The 12,754-nt window shown below is 31.8% G+C and overlaps 1 protein-coding gene across 2 annotated transcripts in view; it reads right to left on the minus strand.

Annotated features, from left to right (window-relative positions):
* Positions 1–12,754, minus strand: part of LOC143079433 (uncharacterized) — a 64,080-nt gene that overhangs the window by 40,479 nt on the left and 10,847 nt on the right. For both annotated transcript variants that reach the window (XM_076254770.1, XM_076254771.1), the window contains exons 2-5: positions 2,593–2,799; positions 1,572–1,788; positions 811–948; positions 59–330 (exon numbers count right to left, since the gene is read on the minus strand). In XM_076254770.1, coding sequence (XP_076110885.1) covers positions 59–330; positions 811–948; positions 1,572–1,788; positions 2,593–2,716 — 751 coding nt within the window. In that variant the 5' untranslated portion in view covers positions 2,717–2,799. The remainder of the gene's footprint in view (positions 1–58; positions 331–810; positions 949–1,571; positions 1,789–2,592; positions 2,800–12,754) is intronic.

A 12,754-nucleotide genomic window follows, 5' to 3' on the forward strand; every position in this document is an offset into this window, starting at 1 on the left:
TAGTATACAATATGTTTATAAAAATTATAAAATTCATGTCATGGTACAAAAAACTTGCCTGGAAAAGACGTTATCAATGTAGAACACTTAGAAAAATTGGTTTTTGGACAACCATAGCCATAAAAAATACCGTCCTCACAAATAGGACTATCACAGTAATGCTTGTTAGTTGTGTCGTTTACAATTGTCAGATTCTTAAGTAGCTCATACTGGCTAGTCAATGCAAACTTTTCTGCCACACTCTTAGAAAACAGTGACCTCCAATGATCTGATATGATCCCTAATCTCCATAGCTCATCAACCATGTGTGTAGACGCAAACCAGCCTAATCTGAAATATATATGATGATAAAATGAATTTGATACTATGTTGTGATTTGGCCAGTGCTCATCATTTTCAGTATTAGTGTTTTTTTGGGGGTTTCCTTCATTACTGTTGATCAAAAATATGTAGAAAGTGCTGCTCTAAATTCTTCAAAAGAAATTTATCAAAACTAAACTTATTCAGCATTCTACTCATTCTCAGTGATAACTCAAGTACACAATTACTATGACTGCTATTTAAGTACTAATTACCGGTACTAAGTCTGAGAAATTTTAATATATACTCTTTCTTAAAAAAGCAAGCTTCTGAATACTTTCATTTTGCCCTTTTTTGTCTGCTCAAGAACTTATTTCGTTTTCTACCTAAGGTTGCAATGTTCCCCATCTTTGGTATGTGGAATCAACCATTGTTTTGTATTAAACTACCAAAAATGTCCTTTTGTTCCAAAAAATAAACAAATGTGTTTTCTACTACAGTGCATCTTACCTCCCCTTTGGTCCAAGAAAGCCCACATTTTGTATTCTATCAGTATTGGTCCATGAACTTGTGTCATAACCATTTTGAACTGGTACCTCCAGGTTGATCATAGATACTGGTAACTTTGATATGGCTTCATCATTTTTACTAAAATCACAATAATCAGATTTAATTCCTACAATTTTAACTATAATTTTCTACTATTTTCAAGTGTTCAACTAATTGATGTAATTGTGGAACATTAGTTGATTGATTGTATTGGCTGATTCAAACTTAAAACATGCTTTAACAGTGAGACAAGCACACTAACAAAAGAACATCAGGAAAATCAGGATCTGTAGAAACTAAGACTGGCAATACTTAATCTATTTCTTAATTAAACTATAATTAATGAAAAAGGTAACATTTGTTCTGATGTTGTTCTGTTACACTACAGTCCCAGTTGAAAAGAAAGTTGGGCACCTTCAATCATGTTTAACACAGATACATTCTGTTTGTGCATGTTCAAAGTAAGGAGCCTTTAATTCAGTAGTTGTTGTTATTTGCTGTGTATCACATTTTTTTTGTTATTGTTTTATTCATAAATCAGACACTCAGTTTTCATTTAGGTGCCCTTGATTGCTTGCTTTGCTGTATGGGTTGTGCTCATTGTTGAAGGCTGTACAGTGACCTTTATTTCATAACTTAAATATCATTTGGTCTCTCCAGTGGAAAATTGTCTCATTGGCAGTCATACCACATCTTCTTACTTCGATAATGAATATCCTTACATCTCTCCTTGATATGGATCCAGTCTTTTAAGGACATCCGATGTATTATATAACGCCCCTGATTGATAGTTTATTTTGATTTGACTATAGCCTATGATCTCTTCTAATAAAATCTTTAAGACATAGTTGGTGATATTCTGTGACAATCGATCACTGCCTTCCAGAACTATTGGAACACTGGATCCATAATGGTACAGCCGTTTCACTCTTGGCACATCTGTAAATCAACAATTTAAAAATAAAATATGGCAGTATAATTTGGAGTTTAGTATGGCGTTCATTATCACTGAACGAGTATATATATTTATTTAGGGGCCAGCTGAAGGACGCCTCTGGGTGCGGGAATTTCCCTTTGCATTGAAGACCTATTGGTGACCTTCTACTGTTGTCTGTTATATGGTCGGTTTGTTGTCTCTTTAACACATTCCCCATTTCTGAATATTGTCAATAAACTGTCGTCAGTATGCAGCTATTTCCTAACACTATGTGTACTCTCAGTAAGGGAAAGAACCCAAGATTTAGCAATTAATACAGTAAACCAACTTATTTTGGCGAGCGGTTTATATTCCCGTGTTTCGCGAGTAGAAAAATAACGCGAATATAAATCGTCACGAATATGTGAAACTTAGACCATTCCTTATTGAACTTATTCAAGTAAGTCAGAAAATCGCGAAATTAAATAGCCGCGAAGTGGTCTAGAAAGGTTAAAACGTGAAATAAAGTATCCGCAAAAATTAGTTGGTTTACAGTATCATGATCAAAGCATCTTACAATGAGTGGAAACAATGTGGAATAAGTAGAATTTTTGCATATAGTTAACTACTTTCAACCCGAACTATACTCTAATTCAGTATTGTACAGAGGACTGGATGGACTAACAGAATGGAAAACATAATACCAGCCTACTACCACTACAAATCTATCTTTGCTGCTGAGTCTCCATCTTAAAACTCCTTCATATTCATAATCTTGATATTTTGTGCCTCTTTTCTTCTGTATCTTGAAAGACTAGTACACATACCTGGAATTTTACAGAAACATTTCTGCATACATTCTACTGATCCTCCAGAATAACCTATGTACAGGCAAACAACCAGAATAGAAAGTAGTTTCTTCAAAGTGCCTGGTGAATGGTATCCCATCATTCTTTATCTCCATGACAACTGGATCACATGATTTAATAAACATCCAAGTTTCTTTGCCCTTTAGTTATTTTAGGAATCATTGTCTGAAATAGGTAAATTAAAATATTATAGTCCTAGTTAAATTCATTGAATACTTTTAGTGCTATATTTTCATTTTTGAATTACAGAAGTCAAGGACATACCAGTCTTTACACTGATGCTTTATACACAAAAACTGATTTCTTATGGAGGACCTTTCACTGAAAATTTCAAATGGTCCTGGACCTTTCATAATTTAAAACAAATTTGAATCCCTGATGATTGCAAAAACCTTTCTATTTGCTAATTTTCAGTGTCCTAGACCTATTCAGTTTGTTGCCCCATTTATCAAAAGTCCATTGCACTGCTTTAAGTGAACTCTTCAACTGAATATTCCAATACAACTCTGTGACTTCACCATAAATGTGCTGAATATTACATTATTTCATTTAATTTTTCTTTTTTTATCATTTATTCAATCATTATTTGCCAGCAACCCTTACGGTTATAAAAAGAGCTCTAATTATTTACTGTGGATTCATTATTATTCGTTGGATACCAATTTTTGTGGATTTCCTGGGTACAGGTAAACCATGAAATCTAACTTTCAAAGAATGACAAATTCTCAAAAGGTTTGTATTCAAACTTCAGCAAAACCACGAAATTAAATATGCACGAATATGCACGAATATGCAATATGTTTAATTGAAGTCTGGAGCTGGCATGTCAGTTAACTGCTAGTAGTCTGTTGTTATTTATGTATTATTGTCATTTTGTTTATTTTCTTTGGTTACATCTTCTGACATCAGACTCAGACTTCTCTTAAACTGAATTTTAATGTGCGTATTGTTATGCGTTTACTTTTCTACATTGGCTAGAGGTATAGGGGGAGGGTTGAGATCTCACAAACATGTTTAACCCCGCCACATTTTTGCGCCTGTCCCAAGTCAGGAGCCTCTGGCCTTTGTTAGTCTTGTATTATTTTTAAATTTAGTTTCTTGTGTACAATTTGGAAATTAGTATGGGTTCATTATCACTGAACTAGCATATATTTGTTTAGGGGCCAGCTGAAGGACGCCTCTGGGTGCGGGAATTTCTCGCTACATTGAAGACCTGTTGGTGACCTTCTGCTGTTTGTTTTTTTTCTATGGTCGGGTTGTTGTCTCTTTGGCATATTCCCCATTTCCATTCTCAATTTTATTTTTAAGTTTTTCTTAATCCACAAAAATTGGTACCCACAAAAATTAATGAATCCACAGTAACACGGTATTAAAAGCTAAAAGCTGGAACACACCAAATGGTTCCTTAGAGCATAACTTTTTTTTTATTGATTGAGAATGCTGAATATTTCATCTTCATGTTTCTTTTCTATATTGCTTATGAAAACAAGAGATGTGTGCATGCACATAAAAAACTTGTAAAAAGGTATAAGGATGCATCAATATGGTGTTGGTTAGCATATATCTATTAATATTTTTTACATAACATTAAATAATGAACTTTATGTGCTGTTGTATGAGCATTTGATGTATCATTGAGCCATGTGTTTTATAAACAATTGGTAAAACACAACCTTTTTCCATAAATATACATGAAAATCTTAATCCAAGTCTTATTATTTAATCATCTCTATAGCTATGGTAAAGATAGTGCATTTATTTTAAACTGAAATATAAAGCTGCATTTGTATTTAAACTGACACTATTTTGCATTTTTCTATATATATATTGCACTAAATAAAATAAAAAATCGTTCTTTTATGATTATAAAGTGCATTCTTTATCTGACAAACAGTTGATGTACTTTACATGTAAAAGGTACGTTTGTGAATTATATATGCACTTTAAAGTATGAAATTTAAGTATAAACCCATTATGGGATTCATGAATTTAAACATGACATGGTGACTCTGAAATAAGAGATTTGTTATAAAACATTTATACTTTGATTGGAATAAATATTTCCTTTATGAAAACATCATAATAAATAACTAATAGTTGTATTGTTTTATATTAAATATGTTAAGGTACAATTGTACTCTTTGAATACAAGGATATATTGAAGGTATATGTATCTATCAAAACCATTGGGAACAGAAGTAGATCAAAGAGCTTTCAAATACTTGTAAGAAAAGCTTGGACACAGAATTAGTATTTTAATCAGATTGTTTCAGTAGCTGTTTCCTATCCTGAAATGCCATTATATACTGAATAATGTCTAAATTAGGACTGTTCTCTAGATTGACTGCCAATGTTAAGGTTAAGGCCGTAGTTTTTTTATTTTTAGTTTTACGAACCCTCCTACCCTAATTTTTGCCAAATAGGAAAAAAAATAAAATTAAAAATGTTGATTTTTATTTTTTTTTCTCCTCCGACCCAGTGTTTTTCATGCAAAAAAAATAAATTTTAGTTCATAACTGCATGAAAGAATCTAAATTTATGCTCTTGGTGATTTAGTAAGTTGTTGCACATTGATTTTCAATTCAAACCTTGTCAAGAAAAAAAAATAGTTGTTACACTAGTAGAAAATCTCCTGGTGAAATAAAAATATTTTTTTTTGATATTGACGGTTGGTATTAAAAAAAAAATCAGCAGCAGCAGTTTTTTTTTTTTTTTTTTTTTTTCGTCCTCCTACCCATTGGTTTTGTCAAAAAATTTCGTAAAACTAAAAATATAATAACTATGGCCTAAGGTTGTACAAAACTTTTTACTACAATGGAATTTCTGAAAAATATCTTAAAATCATGCGAGGACCTATTTTATCTGTTCAGGATTAAGCCTAAGTGGCTGCTTCAGACAGAAATTAAAATACTAAAGATTGCAGATCCTTATTTGACTATAGGATTGAAATAAAATAAACCACCATAATAGATGATATCCTACCCAAATTTCAAATATGACTGAATACTGACATAAAAATAAGAAGATGTGGTATGAGTGCCAAAATGATAACCCTTTATCTATTAGTTGCAACCATTATAGGAAAAATTGTCTTCAAAACAGAGCATTGGCTCACACCAAATAGCAGGCTATAAAGGGCCCAAAAATGACTAGTGTAAAACCATTCAAACAGGAAAACCAATGGTCTTGTCTATATAAAAACTCAGAAATGAGAAACACTCATGAAATACATGTGTTTAAACAACTGTACATTTGTTTATTTACCTTCTTACCTCTTATACAAGTGTAAATCCACCGTTAGACATGCATAACCCATGTTTGACAAATAAATCACACATAGAAAGCTAAGTTAACATGACTTATCTGTAATTAACAGATTGATAGCAATATACAAAGGTGTTAAAAGATATTCTGTCAGTTGATGTAATTAGGTGCAAACCAGTTACCAATGCACTGTATATACATTATTACATAAAATTTAGGATAGTAAAAACTAATGTATGAGCATTTGTTTTGCACTAGGTCAACAAAGTCCTATTTTTAAGAGACTTAATTTAAAGCTGTAGACACCAAAACATTAGTCATGCCACTTTATTATCAAAGTACAGGGAAAAGGAATAGCATAATTAAAAGATGTATATTCAAAGGGAAAAAGGGGAAAAAAGCTTGTCATTTCACTGCTATTTCTTATACATGTATATCATATGTACAAATATTACTAGTCTATTTTGAATAACTGTCAGTCTGCAGAGTCACCTTGTCAGGTCAAACCAGGTCAAACTATTGTCCTGTATATTCATTAATAGAAATAAAGTAAATGCACTGAATACAACTGTCTACAATCATGTGTAGTATTAGGAAAAGTTAATGATAAAAAGTCGTAATAAAATTGAGAACGGGAAATAGGGAATGTGTCAAAGAAACAACAACCCTACCAAAGCAGAAAACAGCCCAAGAAGTGACCTCCTTCAATGCATTCCTCGCACCAATTGACCTTTTATCAACTATTCAGATGAGAAACAGCAATAAAACATCTAATATCACAATCTATATCTTAATTTCCTCCATTGAGATATTTGCCACTGGCAGTTATAAGCATACAACAATCAATTAAAATACTACAGTATGATAGCATTACAACTCATTATACTTATTTTAAAATTTAAATCTTAACTAGAACACACCCGCGGAATCACGGGCATATACAGTTTGTGAACCGTTGTAGGATGATTTTTGTAAAAGATATTATGTATGGAGAATTTCATAAAAGGTATCAAAAGCCCTCTCCCTTTTTCCAAAGTCCGATATTTGTTTCCTTTCTGTTAAATTAAATTATTTTCTTGTTTCTGGCCTCAGACCACAATTATTCTTCTCCTTTGCTACAATTCTTCTTTTGGTAAAAGTCAAGTCAAATTAAAAATTTGCACCGTTTCAAACATGAAATAAATGTAATTGCTTATATATAGACCATTATTAGTCTAATAAAATATGCTTCTAGGACAATCCATCAGTGACTTTTCTTTTGAGAGCCTTATTAACATACCAATGGTAGGATATGAATCATGTATAAATGACTAAGACCGACTTGGGCTAATTTGAAGGGTGGTCGGAGGGGTCCTGATCCCGAAATCATGGGCTTAAAATCATGGAATCCCGAGAAGCAGAATTTAAAGAAATTCATATCCCGAAATCCCGAAATCGAAAAATATATTCCCGGATTCCGTAACGATCAATCCCCGAATCCCGAGCTTAAAAACACCCGATCCCGACGCCCCGAAAAGGTCCTGCCTCCCTCTAATCTCTACCTTACTTTCATTTTTGCCAAATCACTATTTTCCCTTTCAACCATAAATTTGTATGCCCCATTTATGGGCATTATGTTTTTTAGTCTGTGCATCAGTGTGTTCGTTCGTTCGTTCAGTCGTCCGTCCGTCTACCCGCTTCAGGTTAAAGTTTTTGGTCGAGGTAGTTTTAGATGAAGTTGAGCATGTTTTACTCATTAATATATATGCAAGTGGTATGACCCAATAATAGTAAACATTTCAAAGAAAACAGTAAACAGAATCAGGGACTTTCTATACTAACATAGAAAGTCCCTGACAGAATACAGAGAGTCTCTATATATTAAAGTAGTATAATCGTAGTTTACATGTAATAGTTGTGATTCTTGCGATCTAAACACCATGAACATTTTTGTTATCTAGCATACAATTGGTTGTACTGGTGTCACATGTTTTACTTATTTCTAATATATATGCAACTGGTATGACCCCTTAGATAGTAAACGTTAACATTTCAAAGAAAACAGTAGACAGAATACAAAGAGTCTCTATATATTGAAGTAGTATAATCGTAGTTTATAACATGTAGATAAACGCGAAAAATAATTGTCCTCTATAAGGAGGTATAATAATTGTGGTTATTGCGATCTAAACACCATGATATTAAGAACGCTCTGATTGGCTTATTTATTTTTCATTTTTGTTATCTATCATACGATTGGTTGTATTTGTGCATGTTTCAAACCGGAAGTCTTATCTATGACTAAAATTCAGTTTGATGACGGAATCATACCCGGACTCCTTATTTGTCGTTTTTCTCCAAAAATAACTCAATCTGAATAATCATAAGAATGAATGACAAATGCGACTATGCATGTTACCTATAGGAAACAGAGGCATGATGATTGATTTATTGTGGAAGGAAGAGAAGCGACACACAAAATGAGGTCTTCTCGTTTAATAGTCTAGAAACAGAAAAAAATCTACAGTTAACAATCAATAAAAATACAAAATTATGTTTACATTACAACTAATTATACTGATTAAAAAATTTAACTTGCTTTAATCTTAAAACAGAAAAAAAATTGGCTTAAACCTTACCCTAACTGTGCCCATTTATATATTTCAAGATTTTACTAATTCCAGAACTGATTAGTCTAGTATTTCATTTTCCCTGCCAACTCACAATTCTAATATGAAAATTTTGTAGTTTTTTAAACATGTAGACATATATGTGTCACACGATATATATATAAAAGGATTTTTTGTTTATATGTTTCACAGTTTAAATCTGATGTATCACCAACTTATTTTAATAATTATCTGATTTATCAATAATATGTTCAGGTTCTTCTGGTCAAAATTCCTGTGGTTTTTTATTTTAATGTATCTAAATTCTGAGAAGTTAGGTCCAAAAAAATAAAACTTTGAATCAAGAAACGCTCAGACTTGATGCTTACTGAAACTTAGATAGGTTCAAGGAAGAGGAACTTTGGAATCAATTTAAAATCTTACCCTAAAGTAGGAAGAAATTATTGTAAATTAATTATTTTAAATGACCATCTAATTTTGCATAATCTTGTACAGCAGATTTTTGTCTATGTTTCCTTTATTTCATCTACAATAAAGTAAGCGAATTAAAAATATTGAAAGCAAACAATATAGACCTACAATTGGACTAGGTTACCTATACCCACAGAATCCACCAGGAAATATTGGTTTTTGTCAATGAGTCCTCATATATTACTAATGAATCCACAATATTTAATTAATTAAAATATAGGGAATCTTTTCAACATCTAGCCCATTATGTTTTGAATACCTCTTGCTTAAGTTATAACTAAAGTGATCAGTTTCATGACAATTTGTTAACATATGAATGGGTTTTGCTTTGACAAGGAAAATTCTTTGAAACATATTACCTGAGTTTACAAAAATCTCAACAATAATGTCCATTTCAGATGTTTATAAATCTGTTTGAAATGGATTACATCAATAAATTTCCAATCTAACAAAAATCCATTTGAAACTCAAACCTATCAAAAGAAGTTTAAACAGACAATTATTGTCTGAAATTTAAGTTAATGTCACAAAGTGCACCAACTTCTCACAAGTCAGATAAAAGAAAAGGAAATTTTATTCTCTCTATATGAAAGTTTCTCAGTGTAATGATTTTTACAGAATAAAATATAACATGTATAATATACATTGCACGTCTACCTGATTTTCTATTTATACATCCCAACACAATAAAAATAAATGCTTCAAGACAGGTAAAAGGATATATTTAGATTATTTGTTTATTTATTGCTAAATTTCAAGTGGCAAATAGCACCACACATTTTCAGGATGATCACAAATCATTCAATAAATCAATAAGAGATGTTGTACAGTTGTTGGATCCAGTGGTTACAAATTACAATCCTTACTTCACCTATAGCAGTGCATTCAAAATTCTGACCCATAGAGGCAAAGCAAGTATGTTTTAAAGGGGTGAGGCTTAATTCCATAAATATGGTTGAAAAAAAAAAACAAAACTGCACCATATAATGCCAAAAAAAAAACAACCTTATAAAAAGTGAAAAACACCATATAATAATTTTTTAGGGTTTTCAAAAGGGATATGGCAGAAATATGACCTCTACGTCCCCCTGGATCTGTCACTGTAATGGCTTTCATCAAATTAAACTGCTCAACTGGTCAGAAATTTACATAACCTTTTGTTAAAATGCCACTTCTAGAACTTTTGGCTTTTTTATAGCCCCAGATTATTTTGGTGGAGGAAACTGGATTGCCCCAAGAGAACCACTGACCGTGATCAGGAAAACTAGCAATCCTCAAAGTTGGAACTCACAATCTCAGTGTTTACCGGCTTATGATCCAGTATAGATGAACTACTTTTAACTACTCCGCAACGGTTGCTCTACCTTAGTAATTATTTTACATTGATTAGTAATGATTTCAATTATCATTACTGTAATAAATGCATAAAAAGAGTAAATATAAGTACCCTTTTTTTAAATAATTAATTAAAAAGCACTTGAAATGTAGACCAATTTCCATAAAATTTAATGAATTTGAATGCACCTGTTATATATTTTGTTTAGACTAACAAAGGGTGTAGATATACTTGACAATTCTGTTATGATCAGTTTTCAGTCTAGGTGACAACACTCTAATCATATATGTATTTCCTTTTAACGTGTGAAATTCATATCACATGTCAATAAAACAATACCAAACAAATCCTATTTCAAAATATACATCAAGCACATAATCCATCAGATTTAATTTAAAACCATTTTTTTGTTGTATATATGTAGTCCTATGAAGACAAAATACCTAGACCTCTTTGTCTGCATGGAATTTTGTTCATTAAATGAAAACGTAACAACCCCTTATTTTTTTAATACAGAAACTAGATGAATTCTGTAAAAAATGACTTAGCACTACTCAAATTGGTTATAACAGACGAAGAAATGAATTGCTGTACTTTTCCTTTGATATATTAGTTGTTTCCCTAAGACCGTTTTCTATTATTTTAGAAGAGCTTTAATCAGTTTATTTAATTTTGAAAGTCTAACGTACATGACGTAGGTTGCTTTTGATAAATTATATATCAAAGAATTTTCTAAAACCGAAGTAAAAGATGATGATAGAGAATGGATGTTTAATGTCCAGCACTATTACTTCATTTATTTCACTTGACTGGGCGGATTTAAAACGGTTCGCTCATCATTGATCAGTCCATCTTCTGATAGGTGTTTTGGGAGAAACTCATCAATGAAGTGTCCAGTTATGGTCATTGTTACATTGTAATTCGTTTGGTGACACTGATAGGTGATTAAAAATCAATGAATATTATAACGGAAATCATCCTTATCACACACATCTTCAAATAGACTGTACTTATGCAAATCAAAATGTAACCTCCGCCCGATCAGTTGAAATAACATTGGTAATACCAGCAGCAAACTAAATGTATATTCAGAATGAGAGCCTGTTGACGTAATATTAATATCAACCCTCAGATTTGCACTTGAATGACACATTTAGTCTGATTTTAACATGCTTATTCACAAGGTTACTGTCTATAGTAATACATGTCACTATACCTGGACACATTATTCTGACAATGAGCCAACCAGTTTTTACTCTATATCTTCTTATAAAGCTGCAATGTGAACAGAGAAGCAGCAAATACCAATTTCAAAGTCTAAATCATTTTCACTCAGCCAAGGGTTGGAACACAGTACCTCCCACAGACCCACACTCTAGGTGGTCCAAAGTGAAAGTGGATAATACATGCATCACAAATAGTTCATTTAACCAAATTTGGAGACAAATTTAATTGAATCTCAGAGTATATGAATATGATTCTAAGGTTAATTGTGTCTAAGGGATCCAGAGTTTAACCTTACTTTTTAAGTGAAATAATAGCATCTATAAACTGAGAGTTTTGAGTCAAAATGTATCAAATAAATCCATTTAATATAATGGAAACTTCAGAGACATGGATACATGTACTAAAATATGCTTCCCAGATATAGTGGAAAACACAATTCACAGTTTCAGAATCTAATAAGGATTGTGGGTAATAAAACTGTTTGCACACCAAAATGAAAATTACCGGGTATACCATTGTTATTGGTTTAATTCCCATTGTTTAGGACGTTGATAGTCGAGTCAATCGAAACATTTTGGCGCGCACTTGTAAAAATATTACACCGAACTTCAGAAAATTCTGAAACAGCAAATTAGATGAAGTCATATATTTGTAAATTCCATGTTACTATGTTTAATGTCTATGCAAAATTACATGGGAACATGTAAATAAAACATGTATAAGACCTGTATTAGTTGTGAAATATTAGCAACAGGTAGATTGAATGTCCTGGGTAAAATGAATATTTTCTCATACATGTGTGATATTTAAAATCAGGTTAACACCCAAAACATAACTTTGAAGTATTTAATTTTACAGGGTTTTTAGTAACAATAAAATTTAACAATTTTAAAGAGTTTTACCGCCAAATTGTAAACACTCAACAACGGAATGTTACGTGGAGATCTTTTCCACATCAAACAAAACTACTTAAATGGACTTCTTTTTTTTCACCCTTTAGATTAATCTGTTTTCCCACATTTAAATACAAATATTTACGAGGATTAAAGACTTTTCTCATGAACAAAAGAAAAATATCCATGTAAATTGTTGCCCTTATGCATTCAACAATATGTACACTTACAAAAGAAATCATCCATGTGCTATAACCATACATGTTCTACATTTGTCATTTCAGGGATTTTTATAGCTGACCAGTGGCGGATGCAGGAAT

The sequence above is a fragment of the Mytilus galloprovincialis genome, chromosome 6 (genome assembly GCF_965363235.1).
Source record: "Mytilus galloprovincialis chromosome 6, xbMytGall1.hap1.1, whole genome shotgun sequence".
NCBI classification, from domain to species: domain Eukaryota; kingdom Metazoa; phylum Mollusca; class Bivalvia; order Mytilida; family Mytilidae; genus Mytilus; species Mytilus galloprovincialis.